Below are 27,761 nucleotides of genomic sequence, written 5' to 3'. Positions count from 1 at the left end.
CCTAATTTTGGACAAATACACCATTCCTGGCACAAGATGGTCCGATTTAGGAAAAGAATATGCTGACGAGTATTCCACTAATCAGCACGGAGAGGGTCATGCTGAGTTTGTTAAACAGCTGTAAAACATTGCCAGAGGCGGAAAACGGATAAATTTAGCTCCACAGATGGACGAAAGCAGAAGTACAAAGAGAGCAGATTTATGGAAACCAATAGTGCGATCGGTGCTTGGCGGCCCAGAGCATAATGAGGTGATGGAGTCTCATTACGGTAGACAGTAACTCCAGAGGTGTGGAGGTTCCTCCCGCTCTCATTCTTTCCACAGGGTGTTTATTTGTAATAGTTCAGCCCAGTTTGAAACAGGAAACACAGGCCCTATGCTAACGCAGAGTGCCCTCACACGTGTATTCCTGTTGACAGAAAAGTGGAGCTCTTAATCACTTCTGAATCTCCTGGCTTGTGTAATCCACTTGTTCTTGGTGTTTGGAGCTTCCATGTTTATAAAGAATGAAAAAACAATATGAAGTCATATCCTTCTAGAGACTTGTGTTTAATTTTTAGATAAGTGAATTTTTGGGGATGGATTTAATCTGATAATTAATCTAAACCAGACTCAGTGTGTTGACAATAAGTTAATGATCCATAAAATACACATTGCAAGGCATACAAACGCCACCCTTTTATAGCTCCTGGGCAGATTTAAGCACACGGCCACCACTCACACTCTGATGGCTTCCAGAAGACATCGCAGGTGTCTTCGGTGCTCGTTCCGGCTGCCCTTTGGCAGGTTTGCACGATGCAGCAGCCAGCATTCTCTCAGAACATTAGCAGCAGCATGCCGGATCTGAATAACCAAGCAGACAAACAATGATAAGATTATTAAGATAAAGTCTGTCAATCATTAACCGGTAAAGTGCATTGCCTTAGGATTTTTAACACCCTGAACTGTTCCACATTTGTCACGTAACAAACGCAAACCTTGATATTGGGATTTTTTTTGGTGACAACACAGATTAATGGATAACTGTGAATAGTAAATACAAAAAAATTTTTACAGGATGTTCTTTTTTTTAACAAGCACAATTAACAGTGAGTTGTGCATATGCGCACTATTAAACTGATTAAAAATAAGAACAAAGAGTGGATTTACCCGTAATTTGAGTAGGTAAATAAGATGATATGCCGATGGAATGAGAGTTTTCAGTCATAGATATAAGATAACTAGATATTATGCATGCACTTAAGACAAGATGATAGATTTGCTTTTCTTATTTAAATATAAATTATCTTATTCAATTGAAAAAAGTCTTACTTACCTGCCAATATAGAAAGAAAATAGAAAATGGAAAAAAAAAAGATTTAAATATTATCATTACACTCACAAGAAAGTAATTTTACTACATCAATACTGTTGATGCCCTATTGTAACTTATTTGAACAGTTTTTAAAAGATTTTTTTTTTTTTTAAGTTTGTCCCTTCATTTTATTTTGACTTGGTCTTGTTTAGGCTTAGGGCTTTATTGAGTTTATTCAGGGTGCTTTATGAATGATTGTGTCTGTTGGTGTTATGTTGTTGTTGCTAGTAAAAAAAAAATCCCAGAGGTAGCAACCAAAGGGATGTAATAAAATTAATATGAACCTTTACTTTTTTTTTTCCCCCAATAGCTCAATACTAGTTACACTTGGCAAAGAATGCCAATTTATGCTGAGATTCAGGTCTGGAAAAATCAACTAGGTTTATGTCTAACCCATTTTAATTCACTGATAAGTCCATCATCAATTCTCCAGTCCTCAGGGCCATTGTTCTGAAGCTTCACGCTGTCTGTATTTTTACACACCATAATCAAATAAATATATATTTAGGAAGAGAAGTCAGAAGTTTTATTAAGCTTTCTTAAAACACGGACACATCCAGAAGTTGTAGCACACCAGTCCCTGAGCACTGAAATTTGACACCACTAATCTAAAATATTGTAATCTATTTAGTAGAGTCTGTACACCAGGAAGCTTCCACCACATCATTTTAATGGAGGCCATTGTGTCCTTCAGGCCTGCATGACTTATTGCAGTTCTTTCAAACATTTCCAAGAATCTGGTCACTTTTTTGCTTCAGAGGCCAGACTTGAATTAATGTGAACATATTCTGACAGGTGAGCTGTGGATCTTTGCAGCTCACCACATGCTTCTTAGATCAATGCTTTACTTGCAGCAGAGTAGTGCATACGTGCCTTGAAGGGTTTGTGGTTGTGGCATACTCGTAACCTAAGCATACTTAAAACGTACACTCAACACCTTATCTCTGACTTGTCTGTGGTGTTCCTTGGCCTCCATGAGGCTGTACGTCCACATATATTATCTAAAACGCCTCTGAAAATAGAATGCACATAGGTTTGTGGGTAAGTTGACTTTAATTGCATGTGTTTTCTCTGCATTTTATTTTATGTAGAAATTGTAAACTTGGTAAAAAAAAAAAGAAAAAAAAAAAAGAAAAATTAATTAAGGATTTTGACTCTGTTACAGTCTATAAAACAAAACGTCTATAACATATAGTAAATGTTGCTGTTGTATTATGACTTTTACATTGCAGTAAATTGCCCAATATCCTCTACAGCTTTTTCATATCTTTTAGAAAGGACATCATCTGAAGTAGCTAATAAAATCCGTATAGTCTTTCCTGTTTCATGCTTTCTTCCTTTGATGCAGATCTCAGGCAAATAGCAAAAAGTTTCTTATCTCACAAGACCAAACAGCGCAGCGTCAGGTCCTGCCACAGTCTTCCCTCTGATTCTATTTACATCCACTTTGCTTTCCCGTACAAATCTCTACTATTGCCCTGTTGTGATGTCACTTCTTCCCTGTTGCTGTAGTTATTAGTGGACCCTGTCAGTGTCGGCATCCAGATGTCTTCCCTTGTTCCCATCAGTGATTGCTCTGAAGGATGCATGAACACGCACCTAGAGACAGGATGCAGCCACCAGAGGAGAGGAAATGGTTGCATTCTCCAAACAGTGCTGCTACTGCATGTGGTGAGAGGCTGTAGCTCTCCTCACAAAAACCTAAGCTCATGTTGTTTTATAATGTCACACATGTGCCTTTCTGCAACGCAAATAAGAATGTCGGTCCCTTTAAATGAAAACTCTCAATTTCTTTTAAATCAATAACTAAAAATCTAAGAGTTAAACATCTTTGAATTCTTTGCAGGGAAGTTTCATCAAAAGCATCAATGTAAGCTCAAACTGTTTCCTGTCCTGCTCTGACCTTAACTGACAGAAGCTTCTTTCCTGTCAGAGATAAGATTATTTCCTAAGCTTCCTAACCCCAATGCCTTGAAAGAGCTCTAAAGAACACACACACACACCCACACACATACTATCCTGTTCTAACGTGTGACATTTATTTAGGGAAGAGAAAAGAAGCAGAAACAGAATCAACATTTTGACACACAGATCCCAAAACCATAAAATGTCTCCTTTAACATGAGTAGATCTGTATAAAAATGAGGGAGATTTAGTATTTAATGACCTTCAAATTTCTGCTAAGCTTTTAAAAAGACAGCGCTTCTTGTAAAAACCGTTAAACTTTGCACGTTGCTGCAGTTTAATGCAGTTTGGTAGAATAAGGGTGACTAGAGGTCTTTTGTATAGTTATTTGCAAATAAATGAATTCTTATCAAATGAAATCACTCCTCCCTTATTAAAAACATTGCCTTGTAAAAAAAAAAAAAAAAAAAAAAGAACAGTTCAGGACAAGGTTTTCTTAATTTTCAGTAGCATAAAAACACACTGTTCCCATGAGGCAGCAGCTTCAGAGACATAATGTTCATTTTGATATATTATCTCACTAATAAGTCTCTTACTTTCAAACCCTGTACAGCTCCCATAGGCAGCCACTTATTATAGCTTCCAGAGTCTGTTTTTAACAGATCTTTACCAGGATTGCCTCCAGAAACTTTTCAAAGGGATGGTCAGACTTGGAGCCACATCAAAATCAAATGTTGGAATAGAATTTCGGGAGTTTTACATTTTTTCATAGTTTTAAAGGGGATGGGGGATAAATATGGCAATACATCAAAATCAACAAAACTACAAAGTCAAAGTCAAAATCAACCAACTACAAAGACAGAAACATACGTATTTCTGGCAAATATTAGCGAGATGAACACCAATAGTATGAACTTCAAAGGTTCACACTGAAGATGCTTTTCCATGAGATCAAATGGTTCATCTTTGAAGTTGAATGCAACCTTTAAGTTATTAAGGTCTTTGATCTTAATTAAATTTTTCTAAAATACTAATTTTACAAAGTTGAAAACCTGTAAAATTAATAAAGTTACATTCAATGAAATTCATTCGGCACTAAAAAGTTTTATGCAAACGTTTAGATATAAGAAGTTAAATAAAAAAAAAAATTATTGTTTTAATTAAAATGTGAGACTTTTGGCCCTTAATTCAAGATTTAGTGATTAAAACAGAGAAAACCCCCCCAGAGACACACACATACCAACCCTTTCACTCCCTATTTGTGCTCAGAGGCCAGTGATCTCAAGCTGCATGTTCTATTCTCTCATACAGCCAGTGTTTCACCTTTTGCACACATCTGCTGTATTCAAATCTCACCCTTTTAGATATCTGGATGTCCATCATGAAGAAGTGGACATGCTTCTCTCCTTTGTTTAGGGCAAGTTTCTCAGTAACGATGGCCACCAGCATGGCGGTGCAGGCTACACCCTGGAACCCAAAAGACACACAGAAATTAGCTCAAGCCTCTCCAGAGATCCTCGGTTAACATTTCAAGTGGTTTGGAATGCTACCCTCAAAGGAAAGCAGCTGTATTAAAAGTCATGTTGATCTTCATATCTTAATGGCTACTAATAAAACAAGTTATATTTATAAAAAAGGAAAGTTCTGCAGCCAAATAGAGCTATAAGACTATAATTGTGTGGTTTCCTCTGAGAATAACTTACTATTACTGGACAGGGAACTGCAGACTTTTCCAAAATCCATCCACAAACACAACAAACACAAAAAGATGTAAAACAGAACACATGCATAAAACTGCATTGAGATCATGTCCACAATAGTTAAGAAGAGTTAACCAACTTTTACCTTTTGTTCTGCGTTTTGGTTTGCAACAGAAAGAGAGAGAAGGAGAAAGACATGCAAAACATGAGCATAAGAAAGATTCAGGCAGGGGGATGTCTTTTCTTCACTTTAGCAAGCCACCAAATATCCATCATTACATCATCTGTGAAACCCTGGAGGTACAAACTCTTTCCTGGGATCCATCTACACACAGGAATAAGTCGTACACACAAATGTCAACCCCTGGAAACAGCTGCAGACTGATTTCTAGCAGATTGTTGAGCAGAGTGGCTTCCAGCTATAATACAGGTGTGAGCATCACTACCTTGTAGCTCCCTTAAATTCCCTGATGGGAGTTGGAATTTTATTTTTTATTTTCCAAACTGTGGGCACAGGTTTGAACGCCCTGCTGTTGTTGTGGTGCCAAATGCAATAAACCACCCAAAAATGGATATGGTGGAAAGTTTTCCCTTTTAGTTCTCCCTTATACAACAAGGGAGATGGAGAAATATGGAGATACAGAGTGGTTGTTTTCCACAACCACCACAGATACAGATATGCACTGGTTTTTCAAAATCTGCCACACCTCATCCTGAGTGACCTATATAGTCTGTCTTGCTGTAATTCATCCTTTTTTTTTTTATCACACCTTACCTTTCAGTATTTGTTTCAGACTGAGCCCTTGCCCTCGTTCTCAGCATCACAGTACAGAAGGTACTGAAATCCATTTTACCTTTTCACATTTTGGTATATTCAAGAGTACACAGTAGTGCATAATTGCACTTTGAATGAAAAATTATAATTTTCAAGTGACTTCACAGATAGAAATCTGAAAAGAGGGGTCTACATATTTATTCACCCTGCTCTGATGTCCCAGAACCAGTGCAGCTAATTGTTTTAAAACCTCATATGCATAATTTAATTTCAGTGTAAATACAGATTTTCTGTAATTAAAAGTTACATGGACAAGAAGCACAGGCAAAATTGTAGGGAATAAAGGCGTGGAGAAGTATAAGACACATTTAGGTTATAAATAAATATTTTTTATATTTTTTTAACAGATTCGCCATTCAGTCTAGCATCCAGATAAAAAAAGTATGGTGCAACAAAAAGCTACCAGGCCTTGGAAATCTAAACTCATAGCCTCAAACATCAGAGCATTACTCAAAGAAACAAAATGCTATTATACTGAGACTCTTTTGGCTTCACACTAAATTTAAATTGTTATGTGTGGCAACAGACCAACACATCACATCAATCTGGACATAAAACCCCACTTTAAATCATGTGGAGATGCTTTTCATTTGAGTTTCTTTGGAGTTGATGAGTAAAGTCGTGGAGCCTAGAGGAAGCCCAGACTGAAATACAATGGATAATTTGTAGCAGGAATTTATGGTTACAAAAACTCCATCTAAAACTGAGTAGATTAGATTAATAGTTATTCAACTAAGAACACCAAATTGATTTCACCTCCGACTTTGAATAAGTTAAATAATTAACTACAGCTCCAGTTCTAGTTAATCATACAGGATATATTATTTCAACACCTGTTCTTCCTTTTAACCACTGATCTTGCCTGTTCCCATCTGATCTGTTGTTATCATTCACCTATCAGCTATGAAATTATGCTGCTGTAGTTAAAGACACTTTTGTTTAAAGTCTTTTTACATATGATTTTCATGTTCTGACAATGATTATGTTCCTTTCCTATTTTCATATTTTTTTTTCATCCACAATGAGTGTCCTTGTTTTATTTGGTCTTGTATTTATTTGGTACAATCCAAAGACACATTGTAACCCTCAGTCTGGTTTAATTAGACTAATTTAGAGTTGCAAAGTTATATGAGCTCCTGAAAAAGTCAAGAGGCTTTTATACGTTTTTATTAATAAATACAAAAATAAAAACACCTACAACTCATTTTCCTTGAATTTCTGTTTGTTTGTTTTAATATAACTTTTTTTAAAGAATTGATTAATTTTCCCCTTTTAGATGTTGATATTTGAGAAAAGGCATGTTACAAAAAACATTGTTTTCAACCTAATTACAAGGTCTAAAGAAAACTTACTGTTCCCATAAGTGTATTTCTGTTGCAAAACTTTAGATCATATCACCCTATTTACATGCATATCTTATACCGGAGGTTCCAAAGGATCTACTTGCGGCTCCAGACTATCCAGAGTTGTTAATTTTTTGTATGTTAGCATGTAAAAGCAAAATATATTGAAAGAAGATGGCTGGCAGAGTTCAACTTAAAAACTGAAACAGCTGAATAAAAGAAGGCTTATTTCTGTGTTATCAGGTTGATTATCTTGTGAAAGCAAAGTTCTCAAATGTTTCATACTTAATAAATAGAGAAGTGACACAAAGGTACGACACTTTAATGCATCAAGTTTTTCAAGTCAAACATTAACTTCTGCTTTTCTGTAACAGATAGATATATATAGCTACTAATCCCCAAGAGAACCCAAAACAGCCACCTGGTATGAAGCACAACACCATTCCTCAACAGAATATGAAGCTATTTACCATGACACCGGTAAAGAGACACACCCCCTTGCCACAGCTGGTCTTGGGTGCAACATCTCCATAGCCCACAGTGAGGAATGTGATGGCAATGAGCCACAGGGCTGTGTCCATTTGTCCCGTCGTCAGGGCCTCGGTTCGTCTGTGGGGATGGGGGTGGGGTGACAGATGAATAGACAGATGAAATCAAGGCCTGTCAGGAAAACTTCATAAATTATATTATAATAAAAGAACATTAATACTTCAAGACCTTTGGAAGGAAGGCACATTTTGTAATGGATGTGAAATTTCAGTCGAAGTTGAACCAAAAATGAGGAGTATTTACACATGGACACAGAGCTGGTGAATATTTACAGAATGAGAAACGAGATGTCATGATCTGCCCTAATGGCTGACCTTAATTACTCCATTCACCTGCCGTTCCCTGCCCGTTCTCTCATCATCACTCATCCTATGCACCTGCGCCTACTGTTTACATGTTGCTCAGCCCAGCTATCGGGGCCATATCATTGCTTTTTTCATGTTAGATGTTAGTTATGTTTGTTGCATAGTTACCCTGAGCATGAGTCCTGGATTTAAGAACTGTCCCTGTCTGATCTGTTTTCCCTGACATGGATCGGATCCCTGCCTTACTCAGAGAGGATGGACTGAACTGTTAAACCAGATAAGTGACTCACAAAGATGATTATCTTCCGTCAGTTGATCATAATCACTTACCTGTTTTTCCCACATCCAGAATGCCAGTGATGTGTTGCACCCCACCCTTCTGCTGCCGCTGCAGTCCAAAGATTCACAGCTCTGCACTTCAGTTCTGTTATGTTTTTGTTTTATTAAACGTTTTGAACTTTCCCACTGCCTGTCTCACCTTGAATACAGGGTCCATCTGTCCTCTATCATGACACTTAATCGTATAGTTCCTGTCAGTGGTGGACAACCATTAAGGACTATTTGAATGAATATAGTGAAAAAGAAAATATTTTGAAGCTGCAAAGGTGTGCTCAGGGCAACCACATTGATCATTATTACAGCCCACTTTGTGGGTTTTTAGAGCCATTTGAATCAATGCAAGTTGTGCAAGACACAGTCCACTAACTCAACCCTCCTATCAGTGTTGGAATGGGACTATAACATTATAAACTCAAAAAACATTATAAAGAACAAATACACACCCACTCAGAAATCTGATTACTATGGTGCGAAAGAGCAGCTATCAATACAGTTACTCCCTTGGTTCTGTGGGATTATGAAAAAACGATTTGCTTTAAATTTATTTTCAGTTCTTAGGTTACTGTCTTTTAAGTAAACAACTGTTTGTATCTATTGCTTTTGTTAAAGGTATAATATGAGTTTCACAGCAGAGGGTGCTTAGAGCAGTGTGTACCACTTGCTGATACTCTGGCCAGCGGAAGAAGTTGACCAGTTTGTTGTGAAGCAGTTTAGAGTGAACGCACCAAGCATCTCCTATAACCTGCCGCAGAGTCCTGCAATGGGTCAGGTACCCGGTGAGTACCCGTATAAACAACATACATCTACAGATAGAAAAAAAACATACATATTATTTCACGGGTATATATGGACAAAATGTGGGTATTGTATACCCCTTTTACACTGGCCAAAAACCCTCTTTAAATAATCAGTTTTTAGTGGCAGTGGGAACAGCTCACTGAACCATGTCTACCCGGATCAAACGACTTGGCAAGCGACCCGCGTTAAAATTCACCTCGCTTTGATCGGCATACAGTGGGAACACCTGACCTGGGTTGACCCGCTAAATTACCTGACCCTTATGAATGCAACGTACGGATGTCAACACACTGCGGCAGTTGCTTCTGAAGTAGCCAACACAACTCAGTTTACATTCGATAAGTATTGGGAAAGATAAAAGAACACTAATAATAAAGAATACTGACTATGCTCTGGCCCCCGTCGATGTTGCTCTCCATTATTTACTTCCCTGATTCCCATTGCTTTTCGGTCAAATAGGAAAACGGCCAAGATCCGATTGTGTCACAGCTGGGTGGAGAATTTTGAGGACCCAAATGCATAGATCAGGAGGCAAAGGTCTTAAAGATTTAATAAGGCAACAGCGGCAAAAATACAAGGAACCAAAAAACCGGAAAACATTAGGGGAAAAAAAAACTCACGTGGGGAGCCAGAGATGAGGAAGCAGTAGAACAACAACAAAGAACCAGCAAGCAGTGAATGAACATTAGGTGTATAAATGGGAGACTGAACAAAGACCAGGCTAATCAACAGATTGGGTGCAGGTGTGGACAGAGGATTCTAGAAGGGAGCTAGGGGAAAAAGAGCCTGACATAAGACAGCAGTAGAGGGCAAACAATACCCATGAACTCAATTACAATCAAAAATAACTAGAATAACACAAATTAGAAATTAAACTAGAAAAGTTGACAGTCATGACAGATTGTTTTAGTGGGAAAGGGGCTATAGAGTTACAGCATGAATGAAACTTTATACTTTTTAAAAATTCCTTGTTATTAACTCTACACCTTAAAAAATAAATAGATATGAGAATATCCAGATAAGACTAATTTTTTCAAGCAACGAGGCAAACCTTCTTTTTTTGGCCAATTTACAGCTGTTAATCTGTGAGTGCCGCTCGCACTGGATGAGAGTGTGAGGCAATTTCTTTTCTGCCTCTGTTATTATAAACAGCTGTGGGTACACTTTGTGATCCCATGTCGGGTCGCACTTAATTATTTATGGGTCCATGCAGTTCCGGCCATGTTTTAAATGAGGACAATCGCAGGTAATGGGTCAGGTCTCGGTTCTAAACTCTACAGGTACGGGAGGTCCCAGGTTTTAAACGGGAATAATTGCGGGCAATGGGTCAGGTCTCGGTTCTAATCTCTATGGGTGTGGGCAGTCCCAGGTATTAAATGGGGATAATTGTGGGTAATCGGTTGAGTCGTGGTTCTGATCTCTACAGTTTTGAAAATCAGACATGTGCAGAACTCTGACCTCTTGTATGTTTTGCAGGTGAGCAGGTTGATTAATGATATATGCATGGTAACTATCAGTAGAAGTATCTCATGAGTGCTGTGGGGCAAACCAGAGGTAAAGCTAGCAGGTAAGAGCACACATATAAGCATTTGGGAAGATGATTAATGTGGTGGAAATGGCGGACTTGTCACAGAGTTGGTTTGTGATTGAAGAGAAAGAAGCTAATAACTGAGGCATGCACCTACTATCAGTAAAAAAGAATGAGTTTTATTTTAAAGCAAGTAAAAGAGGTCATGTCATGATGACCTCAAGTTACACTGAACTGTTGAGCCAAAATGTGGAGCCAAGTTAAGCATCAGGCTAGGCTACGTACGTATCAAAAGATTGGTTCGGTACATTCTATTGATTTCGTAAAGATGGAATAGAATGGAAATAATAAGGACTGTTGAAGTGCTACTGTTTGATCATTAGAATGCACAGTATAGAAGTATTGTTATTTTTATTGTAAAGCGAGGGGATCTTGAGTTTGGTGTTAGATTAGCTAGAGTTTTGACCACAATGCCAAAAGGAAAAGCCAATCACTTCCTAAATGAATTCTTTCTTTCATTCGGTATTGTTCAATCTTTATAAGTGAAAATAAAGTATTAATATTTTGTTAAAAAGAAGAAGAGCAATCAGCTCTGTCGGCCCCACACATATTGAACCGATGCTCCAGCAGTTGGATTTTAAATTGTGTTTTTTGCAGCTGTATCGTTAGGTTTACAATTTACATGTTTTCAAGTAAGCCCACCTTTTAAAGCTGTTTTTACAGTGAGTTTTAGAGGTGAAATAAATCTCAGTTTCAAATGCAATGTCTGATATTTTCTTTATTTTGTCATGAATCAAGGTTTAACATATTAATTATCTTTTTATTTAAGCCAATGAGTGCAGTGTTTTTCAGTTGTTAAATGTTAAACATCATAGCTTATATGTGGAAATTGCCTGATTTATCTGTTTTTCTATAGTTTATCTTGATTTACTTCTTTGTCCTTTTTACATCTGCTATTTTATGTGTATATGCAATTTAAATTCACACACATGAAATAAATGTTGTGTCAAGGATGCAGCTTACATTCTCTGTCAAACCTCATTAAGGTCTTGACCTGGTCTCTGCCAAATTAATTTCACAAATTTACAGCAGCATTGCTTTTAAAAAAAAAAATGTTTTGAATACCTCCATTAGCCATCATTAGTATTTCAAGTTCCATTAGTGAAAAATACAGACTTTGAGGTTCCTTAATTCATCCCACTATCAGGGTTGATTATTTTATATGGCTTTCATTGATGAGGGCTTCTTCTAAACTCAGACTGATGCTGAAATCAGCTAAGGTAACTAACAGTTGAATTACTTTGTTGATACCACCTGTTCCGAAAAAGAAAATTCTGAATATTATAGATCAAAATAGGTTTACTCATGATATCTGCTCTCTACTCAGACTAAGTTAAGCCTGCCTTCAGGAAAGGGCACAAGTGGTGCATAGATATTTTAATATTCTGTTTTGGTCATATTGTCTATCAATTTTCCTAATTTCTAAATATATGCTTTAAACAATAATGTCACAATATTTGCTGTGGAACAAATAATCATTTCTATGGACTGCCGTTTTTATGTCTCTACTATGAAGCTATTAAATTAGCCAAATGGAGTAGAGTCTGATGCGCTTAAACCACAATAAATGGAAGGAATGCTGTAAAGAATAGATTTATTCTTTCCACATGAGTGTGGATAAAAAGTCTGGATGAGACTATATCTGTCTTCTGTAAGTAGGTAGTTGCAAGATTGGCTGGTGTAACACTTCATGATGTGAAGATTTAGCGGGAACAGAAGCTGTCATTTTCAAACTCTAATATTACTTTGGAAAAACAAAACACTTAGTCTAAGTCTGGGTTAGACCTATCATTAGGCTTTAAATGTACAAATGACCTCACCTAACAGGTTGCAGGGGATCATTTCATTTGGTTTCCTCACAGAACTTAAAATAAAAACTATTACATCACTAATTGGAAAGCCACAATGAATAAAATAAAACTAATTACAAATTCAATTTATGGAAGAGGTCTGTTAAATTAGTTAGCAATAAAAAATCAGAGTGCTAAAGCAAAAGGGAAACTTAGAATAAAATACTGTTTTCTAGAGCTGTATCTAATGAAAACTAATATGCTTCTAAAATGTAATCAAAAGTATTCTTGCAAAGCAACACATCAGAGCCAATTGTTGGTCCGATATAGATGAATGCACCATGAAATGTTGTTTTACCTAATTTATTATTTAACTTAAGAATCGTCATAAATGAATAAAAAAATAAAATAAAAATTTGATTACATTAATAGCAGTGAATTAAATATTTATATATGATAGGTTAAAAAAAAGTAATACACGGGAGTCCTTCAAAAAAGGCAAAAAGAAGGCTGCATTTGTCAGCCCCATAACGAGGAGTCTTCCTAAAAGGCTCCTTTGGAATACTGCAAAAAGGTAAGGACATTTAAGCCAAAATGGAAGTGTCATCATGATAAGTATGTATAGTGCTGACAGTAAGGAGCTAGGAAGAGGAGGCAGGATGCTTCTTATTGCCAGTTCAGTTAGCATAGGGACCTCCCGATGTTCAGCATTATTTATGTCTTTCCATCATGAATTGGCGCCCGTAAGGCTGGAAACTATCGGATTCACCACACCAGTCTGGAGCTCCTTTAAAGGCTAAAATGGTCTGCAGTTTTCCAAATTTCAGTTTGTGAAAAAAAAAATTGAAAGTATGTATCACTTTCCCCCTATTTTATGTTTTGTCTTGTTCTGTCATGTAAAATAAAAAAAAGCACTTAAGTAAAAAATAGCAGTTTGAGCATTTATTAAAAAATGTGAACATCCAAACCATGATTGTAAGTATTTTTGGTTTTCAAATTTTAGTGTTTTTTAAAAAACTTTTGTATTTTGGCTTTATGGTTGTAGAATCTATGGTGTTTGGTTTTGTAGGTTAGATCTGAACAATTTTAGACCCTGGTAAGGAACAGCTCATTTGTATGCAATGACAATAATTTCGGCATATGACTCTCCTGTATATTTGCAGGAAAGAATATATTTTTATCTAAAAGAAACAATCTGCTATGTAAACAGAAGCTTCTTGCGAACATATTAAAATAAGAAATTTTTACAGAATAAAGTTTTACATGTGATCAGGTGCAGACATGTTTGCACATCCAGATCTTCAAAGAAGGTCCAATGTGATTTGAAATTGCAATGCAGCAGCTAGCATGTGCAAACCCCTTTTTGCACGCACAAATCTGAATCTCAATTTTAGTTCCTTTTTTAGCACTTCTGAAAGTCCGATTCTGTGCACAGGTAAACACATTACAACCTTAAAAAAATAACAACTGTAAAATAATATATAGAGCTGGTGGGCACAAATTGATGCTGCAGGATGGCAGATAATCTTTATAGAGTCAAGCCAAGATGATTCTTTTTTTTTTTTTCTTTTATTGGAGGAAACAATTGTCCCACTCTACCTATATAAATCCAAATAAAAATCCTCTGGGTCAAATAAAAAAAAAAAAGTGAAGAGAAAATCAATTAACAGGCACTCATCTAACTGAATGGCAAAAGAAAGGGATTGCTGAAAAGCTGCTTCTGTCCTGCATTGCCTCTCATAAGCATCCTAGTTTACCCTACATCTTTTTTATTTAGATCTTGTCAGCATATTAAAAGTGCAAACCTCTCACTTATCTTTGTTGATTTAACAAAGCACAAAGCATGGTTCAACAAAGACAACTTTATGTTTTATATTTAAGATTTTTTTTTTTTTATTAACCTTCAGTTAATTGAATCATTTTATTTTTTAACGTAGCACTAACTAGCAAGCTTTATAAATAATTTTTATCATTAAAACTGACTACATAGTAGCCTATATTACTTTTACGATCACTCTGAACTGCATGTTCATGTTCTGACCCTCATTTCAGAGGGGCACAACTAAACTGGTTTCCACCTCTCCCACAACATCCCAACTTATTGCATGTACTATGTACTAAATAAGGGGGGGAAAAAAAATTGGAAACTTTGAAGGTAAGGCCTTAAATCCTGTATTTCCTGTTGGGTGATGTAATGTTTACCTCTATAGTTATAATGGTGCTCTTTCCCAGATAAAATCTATACACGCTGTTCGCAGTTATCACCTACCTCTCACACAACGTCAGCATCCACGACGCTGTAAGCCAGAACAGGAGGATAAACACTAGCAGCACACGTGCTGGATGTTTATTCATCAGTACTTTAAGAACAAAGCGAAAGGTGAAGTTGATGTTGTTAAGCGATCCTATGCTCCTGTAGGAGGCACTCAGAAGCACTTTGCTGTGTAGTAGAATGGCTCGGTGGACCAGGTATAGGCGCAGGAACATGAGCATGGATAGCAGCAGCTCCATGTCCACTAGAGTCTTGTCATGGTGACTGGAAACACATAGTGGGGCAGCGGAGGAGGAGTTGGTGTAGAGGCCCACCTCCCAGTACGACCCGACTGGATGGATGATGCAGACCAACAGCTCCAAGGTGATCACAAGAACCCTGTGGCCTGTTATAGCTATTCTCCAGTCCACTTCTTTGTGATCAATGATGAATAGCTAAATAGAGGAAAAAACAAAGATAGAACATAATTAAAATCCAACATAACAAAAGTTCACCTGTTTAGCTCATATTCAGTCTCACTGAATATCTTCTGGTGATCCAATCCTCCAAGCAGCCATTCAGTTTTTTTCATTTGGATTTATTTGTAAAATAAGCCTTTTTTTTAGAACTCTCTCTGATCTAATTTTAAAAAGGGAAACTAATTATTTGTCTACATAGAACAGACTATTTGCCAACCTTGGCAACCTTTGGCATATTTTTTAAATCGCAACTAATCACAAAGATAAATTATTTATCAATTCTTTAGTTGAATTCAATAAATTATAAAGAGCTATTGAAAATGGATTTTCTTTTTGAAATGAGAAAAGTAAAACAAGCTGTCATAACACAAAGAATAAACAGAAAATTAATGACAAGCAGTCAAGGTACAATGGTAAGGCAGAGTTAAAAACATTAACTAACTAAACAACTAACTAACTAAGAAAAACTGAACAAATATACCGTCGTGAAAAATCTTTCTTCTCTGGCCTGGAGGGCAAATAAACATCAATCTGAGCTTCGATGTCCAGCCAAGGTTTAATAAAAGAAAAAAGCCCTTACAATAATAGATGTTTATGACAGAAGGGGAAAGACGTCAGTGCTTTGCCACAACTCTGTTTTTTTTTGCTGGTTTTATTTTAACTTTTGCTTTTGTTTAACCACAGCCCTGTTGTGGGTCTTTACTTTTTCATTGTGACTAATGAGCCCATTTTTTTTTCTTCCTGTTATAAGATTACATTCTACCTCCTGTCTTATTTCATTTTTCCCTTTATTCTTGCTCTTTTTTGCATTTTTGTTGCTGTTTTTTCCCCATTGTTTTGTTTCAGTCGATGCTCCATGGGCACCATTTCCGTGATTGTCTTTAGTGACACCTCTGCAATTCTTGGACAGTTTGATCTATTGACATAATCAAGGCATCCCCAAAGCCGGTCCTCGAGGGCCGCTGTCCTGCAGGTTTTAAAGTTTTCCTTGCTCCAGCACAGTTAATTTCAACTGAAAGCTGAATAACGGGCTTTTGCTTGACTGCAATCATCATAATCAGCTGTGCTAAAGCAGGGAAACCTCTAAAACCTGCAGGACAGCGGCCCTCAAGGATCGACTTTGGTGATGCCTGACATAAACCTTGCTAAAGCTTTCAAAACACACAAAAACTGTAGTGCATTTACATGTTTATGTCTCCACCCAGAGCCTTTCCTCCCTTATCTCCTCTTCACACTCGTAGTGGTCCCCCATGTTTATCAGGCAGATGACATAACTGCTGTCAGTAAGAATAAAACCCAAATACCTGCTTAAAACCTTAGTCCTACAAAGGGATCATTTTTAATATTTAAGCTTGTTAAATGAACAAGCATGCTTTTACTGTTTAAGGACAAAGACAGAAATGTTTTCTCAGCTTAATCTCAATCAAATCCCTTCTTGTATACTGACTAAACAAACTGCGGCAGCGAGCCATGTGGACTGGAAAAACATCACAGCTCAGATGTAATGCTGCCTCATGTGGGTTTATGTTCTCATTCAGACTCTTTTTACGCATAAAGCGAATGAAGTACAGCTAAACAATGTTGAGGCTATCATCAGAGGACCAAAAGCTCCATCAAAAACAACTGTCATGAGTGATCTCAAACAAAACATTGTTTCTAACCAAGCTAATTTGGAACAAAAATGAAAAGAGAACATCATTACACAACAACAAACTAAAGGAAACAAGGAGAACTCACCCTGATGTCTTTATAATGGAATGCTATGATGAGAATTAGGAGACACCCAGTGGATAGGCTTATGGAGCAGTTGATTACCAATGAGACTTTTGAGCCCTGCAAAAAAGAATATATACCATAAATCAATCAATAAATAATAAAACAGGTGGATATAATTTGTTTTAAAAAAAAAGAAAAAGAAAAAAAACTACTCAAATTTGGATAATTATCTTAATGTTCTCCTCAGACAGTTTCTTGAAGATACTATCCAGTGGGGTATTTTCCATTTTTTTTACTAACCAACATGCAATTAATATAAAAGCATAGCTTTCCAAAGAAGTATACATTTCCACTGTAGTATTACTTAAATACATAGTCCGTATAGAAATATTTTTTTTTGCATGGAGCCTTGTGTTTGATAACAACGCTCCATCTGTTATGGCCAATGTCAACGCTGTGCAATAAGTTGCTATAATATGCTGACACTGTGTTATGGGTGTGCAATGTTATTTTTGCAAAGTACTGTTTCAAATGCATTTTTGTTGTTGTTGCTAATGCAAAGCAATGTTTTCCAACCTTTTTTGACTTGTATAACCCTTTGGGCATTTTTTTGTACCTCTCAGTAAAAAGTATTGATGATTGTGAAACATGCAATAGGTCAAGGTTTGGTTGTGGTTTTTGAGGACCCAAATGCAGAGGCAGAGAGGCAGAGGTGAGTTTCTTGGAGATTTAATTAATCCACACAGGTAACGGAGGCAGGAATCCAAAATCCAACTAAAAATGTAAAACTTAACCAGAACCATGGAGACATCAGGCAAAAAGAGCACTTAGAGTCAGGGAAAGGCGAGGAGAGACAAGGTAAGACAAGGAACCGGCACTGAGAAACTGTATATATATGGTAGACTGAATGAAGAGAGGACTAACGAGATGATTGGGAGCAGGTGTGAAGAGAGCAGTCTGAGAAGGAGCTAGGGAAAAGGAGATCAACACAAGAGGGCAACAGATAAAAACCTAAAAACTCAAATATATCCAGAAAATACAACAAAACAGGAATTAAACCAATAAAACTAGAAAACATGGAGCAAAGTAAAACATAACAGAACCAAGACCGTGACACAATAAAATAAAAACTATTTCACTTAATCTTTTAATTTGAGCATTTCATTCTTAAACATTTTTTCTTTCCATCACAAATTTGAAAAAAAAAAAACATAAATATGTTGCCTGGAGGCTGGTAAAGAAACTAAATAAATACAACATAAAATCCTATTATAAACCTGTATTTATAAAACTGGAGCTTCTCTCTGTGTAACTCCCTTATAATCACATTTAAACTTGATGAATTAGGAACAAAACACAGAGCAAAAATTATAGTCAGACTGATTTAATTAGTCTTACTTTGTTTTCATCAAGACACCTGAGCTCCTTTGATGATCTCCGCTACCTCAGTGTAGAAAACAGCTGTTCCTCTACTTGGTTTGGATGTGTGTCAAAGCTGAAGGTGACTTCAAGACTTTTTCAATGATAAAAGCTTATTTAAATTTTCAATTAGGTCCTCACAAAGCAGAACACATCCCCTTCCTATTTTATGTTACTAGGGGTACAAGTAATCACTGATGTAGAGCATGGGCGTATTTACATAGCATGAACTTCTGCATGTATCCCCTTAAATATGTGATTTTCTAGTATGGTGGCACTGCACTTAACCTGTCTCTTTCAAACAGCCAATGGACAGGTATTTCTTTCTTAGTCATGATTGCCATGGTATAATTGGCACTGGTAGGGTTAACTGGTGTCTCACCAAAGTTATATTTTTTTGTGAAAATAATCTGTTATGCCATTCGACATTATTGTAGGAATGTCAAACACATCTATCAGGCCACATGGTTTTTGTAACAACTTGACTCAAAATGAATGCTAATTAACATTTGACCACTTCCATGTGTTTTAGTGATATTTCCCTTTGATTCATACAGTTCTTTTGCATACAGCTCCAATATTTTGCAGCAGGATATAAATAAACAGCTTTAGAAGAAGGAATTTGATTTAAAAATATGCAAATAAATAGGAAAAATGAGGGGGAAAAAACCGACTGGACCTGTTCAGAGGAGAACATGATGCAATCAGAGGTATATGGACCCTAGAGGTTTGGATTTTATACACAAAAATACCAATTTGTAAAAAAAAAAAAAAAAAAAACTTAGTATGATTCCTCTTCATTGATAATTGTTTTCAAAAGTCCCTTTAAAGCTTTGTTGTAACGCATAAGAGTTTTTGGTAATTAATCACCCTTTTAATTTTCAACGCCATAAACTTCAGGCTTCAAATGAAATCCTCTGAAACCCAGAGTGTCTTGATCTCTTTAAAAACTGACTAAAACAGTATATCTGCGGTTGAACTTTTGATTGATGATTATTATCTCTTTCCTTTACTTACCCTGTGGATCTGATGCAAATGGAAAAAGGTTATACAACTAAGAACTGTTAAGATTATGTTTTGAAAACCGAGGCTGCCTGTGATGGAGGCTGTTTATTTTTTTTTTTAAGACAGACAGAAAGCATGACCTAACATATGGTTACTGTTAAGCTGTTTGGTGCTTCGACTGTTTGCACATGTCTGGAAAATTGTACAATTTGTAATAAAAGCCTGCGTGCCTCAGTGGCAGCATATTGCAGTGTGTATCTAAAGATATCACATTCTTAGAAATGAACGTGTCAGTCGACTAAAATGGCCCATTAGCATCGTTGAAAACAATATCCTGCAAGGAGGAAATTATTAACTTCTTTCATCTGACAGTCTGGACCTACTGTTTGCTCAGGGGGAATGTAGACAAACAGAAGGAAAAGTTCTTAGAGACCAAATCGGAAAGTTTTCCAACAAGGGATTTCAGGTCAGGAGCTTCCGAGGAAGGGGTAAACTTTATTTCAATCCAATATCCAAGAATAAGAAGATTAAGCAACATGTCAGAGAACTAAAATGTTTCAGCATTAATCTACGTAAATTACCATGAATTTCAACTATAATAAAAAGTAAAAATGTGAGGACTACAAAATAAAGGAGTTTTTTTGTTGTTGTTTTTTTTTACCTAGACAACAACAAAAAAGCAGTTGGCAGGTTGCTTTAAAATAAGTAAATCGAAAGAGTGAATAGAATCTGTAGAGGCAGGACGAGATTTAGTGGTTTATGAGTTCTTTAGCAAGATACAATTTTAAAGACCAAGTTCAAGTTTACCTTGCATATGCAAATTATAACAAACAGTACTGATAGTTGGGTACACATTACGTTTTTTTTTTTTTTTTCTGGTCTGGCCGCCTGAATGGTGATATTATTCTATGACTTAGACTCTTCCATATACTGCAAAGAAACGTGTAACAACATCTTGACAAAAAAAGGCACTCAATAGTCTTCTCCTATTTCTAACATATTTATATTTTTTATTTTGGAGGGGAGTTTACTTAATTTGCTTTAAAACATACGGCTTTAATAGTGTATTTCCATATTACATAGAAATTTTTCAGTCACCTACAGAAATGTGTTTATAGACAGGGAAATCCATTGTCAAAGACTTGAGCCTTTACTTTGAAAATCGACTTGTAAACATTTATATACTAAAGTTTAATTTTCTTTTTAAAAAATTATAGAAAAGTTATTCATAGAAACAGCAAGTATTCTTTGAGTGATGTAGCATGTCTACACTGCAATTAGCATAGCTATGCTATGTGCAAACCCTTCACAATATAAGTATCTCTGCCAGTATAGACACCAGTATTGAAAACTTAGCTGAATCAGCAAAACATTGTTGTCAAATACACACAGCTATTTAAGAATCAGTCCTGGTGTTGTTCATAAATCATGCTCTGAAAGATGCAGCTCTGTTGTCCTCATTGTGCTATTAGATTAATCTACAGCATTGTGAAGCATTCCTAAGCACTCCTTAATAGTGATAATATTACCAAGCAGGTGAGATTAGAGACCAAGGTTTCTGGGACAGATAATATCATTTGTGCGATTAAATGGTCTCCAGGTACTGAAATCCTTCAAATACAGACAGAAAAAAAAAACATTAAATAAAGCAGGAGGATATATAAAGAAGACGTTAATAATGACTTAATGGCATGGCTGTGACTTGGCTCTCAAGTTGTGGAAAACCAAACTGGTTCTTTTACAGAACTTACTCTTGCACCAATTAGGGTTAAAAACTGGAAATTCTTTTTGTGGAAAATTCCTAATTGTTAATAAAAAGCTAAATATGAATCAAATGGAATGGAAAACCTCCAAATACATAAAAAAAATAATACCATATTTAAAAAAAACATTTTAAAAACTGATTTGTATATTATCATATTTCCTGTTCCTACTGTTTAGCTATTCTGATGGGCTGATAGAAAAATATTTTCAACAAATTATTCTGCTTTTTCTCCTCAGAGGACACAACAGGATATGTTATGATCATTGTCTTTCCACGTGAAACTTAAGCAGGGATTTACAGTAATTGTTTCTAATGAAAAAGAAATAGATGATTGTATAATGAACTGAGGTGCTGAACCGAGCATGCTGGTAATGGAATACTTTCCACAGAAGGAAACTGTCAGCTGGAGGCACAGATGCACACACAAAGGTTCGTTTTTGCAAATTAAATGAGGAACTGAGAAGGAATTCACCGCACCATCTCATAACAGCAGGTTAAGCGCACCTTTACCCATGAGTCATGGTAAAGCAAAGAATGAAACTGGTTGTGGGATTAAAACAGGAAGTGGTTTTTTGTTTAAAAAGGAAAAATGCTAACTTGAACTTTGCTAAGACTGAGAATGTTGGTGGTAGTGTGGGATGTCCGTTGGCAAGGTAGACTGTTTTCCACTGTTTCTGCAGTAGCATCCACATTGCGCCTGTGTTTCATCCAGCACCAATTAGGAGATCCCACAAAACAGAGACAGAGACTTTAACAGCATGCATCTTGCAGAGTTTCTTCAAATGTGTCTGTAAAGTTTTCCTGATGGACTGAAGTGTTTTGATGCAAATTAGGTGTCAATCGTAAGATGAGTTAAAACACACTATTGCTTGTAGGACAAACCAGGCACATAGCTAAAAAGAAGATTAAATTGAATAAATGAACGCAAAATAAAAGCTCACCCAATGAAAACCACTATCAAAAATAAAATTAATATACTTTAAATTGATAGATAATAATACTAGGTTTGTGTTTTCAAAAAGAATTATTTTTCAATCATTTTTTTTTTATTTTCAACATAGTCATGCACTGATGCAGGCAAAAAAACTCTTTAAACTTTTTTTTCTTATAAAGAAAAAAGAAATTTAAGATTCAAACATGGTTTGGTACTGCAGAAACCTAGAGTAAACAATTTGATATGTGAAGAAGTTAAAGCTTAACAGAAGTCAAACATTGGATCACATAGATTTTGCTTTTATGCCCTATGCTTTTATGACTACTCTTATGGCTGTAGCTCATTTGGATAAATTCTGCACTTTGCTTGGAGATGCAATAAAGTAAAATCTCCCCAGTAGGCATTTACATGTCGGACAGGTCTAACTTTTAGCTCAGTGCGTGCTCTTTTGTGTGATAAACATCATATTTGCCTGTACTAAGGGAAACAGGTAAAGTATAGTTCACAAAGGATTAACATTTGTCAATTTTACAAAAGGGTTTCATACTACACTATATTATTTTACGTGTGGGTGTTTTAAAAACCACAGACAAAAAGTCAATGACTAACCTTTTTTGCAAAATATGATTAAAAAACCTAAAAAGATGGAAAGAACATTTTGCTTGACTAAATTATATGGCTAAATGGAAATATAATTCCTGACTTAAATCATCCAAAGTGTCATGATTTTGTTTTTTTAAAGGAAATTCTTTTAAAGTACAAATTAACTTTTAGATTTAAGGCTGTCTAGGCATTATTTGCAAAATGAAAAAAAGGAGAGTTCAACAAACATAGAGGAAGTTAATAAAAATGAGGCTTTAATAAGTTAGGAATTTATATATCAGCAATGTGATTCTATTTTCTTTCCTAAAACAGACATTATACTCTCTGGGATGTTTAGAATTACTGTTCTGATATGCCTATCGTAGTTATATCGTATGAAATATGGACAACATCATCCTGAACACAATATAGTTTCCCAGTGACACGATGATTAGGGATACACGATTACGTTGAAAATGTATTTCCGTCAAAAATATTAGCCTTGGCGATAGGCATACTGTCCAAAATTCTGAAAACTGGTTGGCTCATATTTTTGCATTTATGTTGTACATCAGTGTTTAGTCAATCCCATGGAAGCTTGAAGTATTTGACCCACCAAATGGAGACATTTACATATTTTGGCCTTCATAGAAAGGGGTGGGTAACAAACAGCTCTCAGTGAACGTTGCAGTGTCTAAGGGGAAGACAAATAAAATAAATAAAATAAATAATAAGTAAAATGCTATATTCTCATCAAATACATATATAAAGAACAGATCACTCATGGCCCACTTTTGCCCCTTGCTCTTGAATACATGTCTTCTCGGTTGCCAAAACGCATGCTAAAAGGACAGCTTTAATTATGCATGAATTGGATATATATTAATAAATCAGCAGTTTACCTTTTTAATTATTCTTTTTTCTGTCTGTTTTTGGAACCGAAAACAGACAGAAAAACAAGACTTCTGCTTTATTTCAATAGAAATATGCTTTTTAAAGTGGAAAAAAAAAAATCCAGAACACAATATGCAAGTGAAACTTAACACACTATTCTTGTTTATGGACATTCTCAATACAGAGCTAGTAGCATTACATTGTGTTGGCCATGCAATTATAATCCAAGTAAAATACATAGAAAATTGTGGTTATAGTATGACAAAATGTGTGAAAGTTACGGAGTTGCTGTAAACAGTGTGTTATGTGTGCTGCTGTACGATAGTTTTTTTTAACACGTCTGAAACCACAAATGTCTAACAGAAAAGCCATTCAAAATAATCCACTTTTCACCTTGAAAGGTGATGCAGAGTTTAAAACTTTAAAGAATTTTCTAGGAACTTACGGTAAAATGAATGATGTCACAAGGTCACTAACAAAAGTTCATGGCGAGACACAGAGTCTAAGTCTAGATTGAGAAGGACTGCTCAGACTGGCCATGCATACGCCATAATTATAAACTAAATGATGTGGAAAGATAGCCTAGAATGCTCTTGGCAATCTTGCTGCAGGGAAAAAGGTAAAAAGTGGAAAAAGGCAACATAAATAGATCCCATTTTCATGCAAAACTATGAAAAAGTATGCTAAAATATAACTTTGAGGGCTGCTGATATCTTAGACAGAACATTCTAAAAATATGCTGCATACTTTAAAAAATTAGATCATATTTTTATTATAAAATATGATTAAGACATTTCAATCATGAAGCTAGTGATGAAAAGCCATGCTCTTAAGCTTTCAGTCATGAATTGGACATCGTATAAATTATTATTACAATACAAGCTATATAAACCAGTTGTGTAGAGAGTTTAAAACAGTAAAAAATTAACTGTACAACAGTGAATGTTTCCAGTGCATCAACATTTCCATGGCCACAAGACTTTTCTTACTGTTTTCAAATATGATCGGTTAACACCTGTTCTCTGCTCACACTCAACTGGAAAAGAACATCCTGATTTCTTTTTTTCCAGTGGCTTCTCCTACTCTAACTCCCCGAATAAATTAATCAGGTGTATATTAGGAGTCTGTGCTTCCTTTCTCTTAGCTGCTCAAAGACGTGTGGCTGATGTTTGCTGGAAACATGGGGCCCGTTCTCACTGTAATCAATCACCACGGCTTTACAGGATGAAGGGAGTCGGATGCTCTGGGGTTTGCATGAGAACTTTTTTCCACATGCAGAGCTGGCGTGTTGAGTCTAAGAAGTTAGTGGGTGGGATTGGGGGTTAATAATTGGTTGATTGTGTGGCCTGGCATTGTTATCCAATGAGATCTACATGTTAATGTCATGAGGCTGCACTACTAAAGCGGATATCTGGAAACAGACTAATCAGAGGGTCAGAGGGGGTCAAAGCCCAGGTGCAGTCTGCTGCTGAGCTGCAGGGGGTTTGCGTTGTCTGCTAATTTCTTCATGACAGCAAAAAGTAAGAGCTACAGTGGATTGTTGGTCTTCTTTTCAGCAAATACCATTATTTTGTAGTAAAACATATATATGAACATCAAAGTCTGAGTTTAAAATAAGACTGGAGCAGGCCAGGTTATAAAGCTGTCCTTCCTGTACAAAATACCAAAAGAGGGCTCCACTTTTACACCTAAAATCTGATGATAAGCTAAACAACCAAATATTTTTTAAGCAGCTGAGAAAACCCAGTGGAATTATGTTAAAATCTAAGGTCCCTGTTTTAATGCAGTTGTTAATCTAGATATGTTGATTTGGGAGATTTCCACTTACAGAAAAAGAGATATAAAAAAAAAGCCAAATGAAGTGATAAACATGTTTTTTCAGAATATACGGTTCATTCAATGTATTTTATTTATTTTGACACAACGTTTAAAGAAATTAACCTTCTGAATTATATTTTTTCAACCCCCCTCTACCTATCTGGTTGCTTAACCCCCCTCTACCAATATTTCGTTGATATTCTCACCATCTTAATGCAACTAACATCACACATTTTAAATGATAAGTTATTTTTTCCGTGTTGCTTATAGCTTTAAGCACAATGGATTGTATTGATTTTCTTCCATTTTACAAATTATTAGTGAGTGAAACCTTTAAACTGTTTATGGAGGGTAGCTTTGTGTTCTTCTGCTTGAGATATGACAAAAGTTGACCATTTCTAATTTGCTTATCCTATAGAATATGGTCCATAAAAAAAGAAGAAAGCACAGGTTTCCAACAAAAGGAAGCAGTTTTAAATTTAACTGATAATGGAGATATTTTGACATCAACCTCATTTTTGCATCAAAGCAGTTGTCTCTGTCTGAGTTTTTGTTTTATTAAACTTAAATAAAGTAAATTGAAGTAGAAGAAGTTGGTTAATGTGTTTGCAGATTGAAAATTGTGTAAATTCTTATATTTGATCCATTTGATAAATACAACATAAACATTACAAAGTCTGTACATTCTGAAGATACACCTGCATGCATCAATATCACTCAATGCGTGGTCGCACATGTTTTTTGGTACAGAAACAAGAAGCATTTGGTTTATTTTTCAACATGTACAACAAATATTAAATTATTTTTAACCAACTGTGACAACTTGCTAAATTTTCTCTTCTCTTTACAGAAAAAAATTAACTAATTGTATTTGTTTCTAATCTTATCGAGGCAACATTAAAACACATTAAATAAATAATTTTGAAATAGAATTAAGACTAATATAAATCATAATCAAACTAAAAGGGCTTTACATATCCATTTCTAACTTAAGATCTGCAATGCCTTACAACCTTTACATTTAAATGCCTCTCTAAATTCAAAAAATTATTTCAGGTAAGGACATGTGTCAGTAATATAAAAAAATACATTGTAAAAAGAATAAAATTTCCTACAATAATGATGACTGATTGGCGACATCCCAAAACCCCCATAACTGTTAGTATGTATATGACTACTACTTGCACTTTAATTTAGCGGTTGCTTGAAGATATCAATAAATGTGGTGTTGATGTTTTCAAATATAACGGAATGCATTCAAAGTTTACTATTCTTCAGAACACATACATTTATGATTCACTTTTAATGTTCTTCATTTCATGTGCTGCATTTATCATTCCTGTAAAGATAAAGGTTAGTATGTAATTAATTAATAGGAAAACATTACCATCTCATAGTAAAACGAATATATACTGAAACAACTGAGCATGAACCAACCACTGTGGGTGGATCTAAAAAGAACTATATTGATAGCAACTAGTGAAAATTTGTGAGTATCAGGCATCATGCTAGGACAGGCATCCCCATACTCGGTCCTCAAGGCCCCCTGTCCTGCAGGTTTTAGAGGTTTCCTTGCTCCAGCACAGCTGATTTTAATTGAAAGCTGATTAACAGGCTTTTGGTCTAGTGCAATCATTATAACCAGCTGTGCTGAAGCAGAGAAACCTCTAAAACCTGCAAGACAGGGGGCCTTGAGGACCGAGTATGGGGATGCCTGTGCTAGGACATGGGGACCAATACTGTTTATTCTTTACATAAATAACATGTAAGGTTTCAAATGTTTTACTGTTAGATTTGCATGCAGATGATACATATATTTTGGTGGGACGATAAAGGAATTTACATATAATTCCAGAGGCTAAAAATCTGGTGTGACAAAATGTCTTTGAATGTGGGAAAAACAAAGTTCATGTAATTTAAAAATTATGAAAAAAATATATATGTGTAAAAGCTGTAAAGGTGAAATTAGTAAATTAAATTAAATTGTTAGGTTGTATTATTGACTACTATATCTACTAGAAACCTCACATCAAGTATCATAATTCTTTGTAAAACAAAACAATTCCTTATTTATAAATCAATACATAATCTCCACAGTTCCTTGATTTTAGCATTCATAAGCTATTGTGTAGAAATCTGGGGTAGCAACTGCAGAACATCACTAAAACTGCTTTGCATGCTGGAGAAAAGAGCCATTAGGATAGTTTATAAGGCTGGCTTACATGACCACATTAATCCATCATACTCATTCCTAACTGTAATAAACATCAAAAGGATCGTGTGAATTAATATATCTGGTTAATAGATGTTAAAGGCTCACTATGCAACATTTTTCAGTTAATTAATGTGTTCCATAACGTTTTGGATGATTAAATGAGTCATTTACGGTTGA

General features: G+C 35.7%; 1 protein-coding gene across 1 annotated transcript in view; it reads right to left on the bottom strand.

The window, feature by feature from the left end:
* LOC107103744 (intermediate conductance calcium-activated potassium channel protein 4-like) overlaps positions 1-27,761 on the bottom strand; it is a 35,252-nt gene that overhangs the window by 4,024 nt on the left and 3,467 nt on the right. Inside the window, exons 2-6 of the mRNA XM_015403557.1 lie at positions 16,974-17,069; positions 14,776-15,212; positions 7,608-7,746; positions 4,616-4,726; positions 722-843 (exon numbers count right to left, since the gene is read on the bottom strand). Coding sequence (XP_015259043.1) covers positions 722-843; positions 4,616-4,726; positions 7,608-7,746; positions 14,776-15,212; positions 16,974-17,069 — 905 coding nt within the window. The remainder of the gene's footprint in view (positions 1-721; positions 844-4,615; positions 4,727-7,607; positions 7,747-14,775; positions 15,213-16,973; positions 17,070-27,761) is intronic.

The sequence above is a fragment of the Cyprinodon variegatus genome, unplaced genomic scaffold, assembly GCF_000732505.1.
Source record: "Cyprinodon variegatus isolate N-32 unplaced genomic scaffold, C_variegatus-1.0 Scaffold1519, whole genome shotgun sequence".
Lineage (NCBI taxonomy): Eukaryota > Metazoa > Chordata > Actinopteri > Cyprinodontiformes > Cyprinodontidae > Cyprinodon > Cyprinodon variegatus.
The sequence above is the reverse complement of the archived record's forward strand: the minus strand, read 5'-3'. Positions and strand labels throughout refer to the sequence as shown.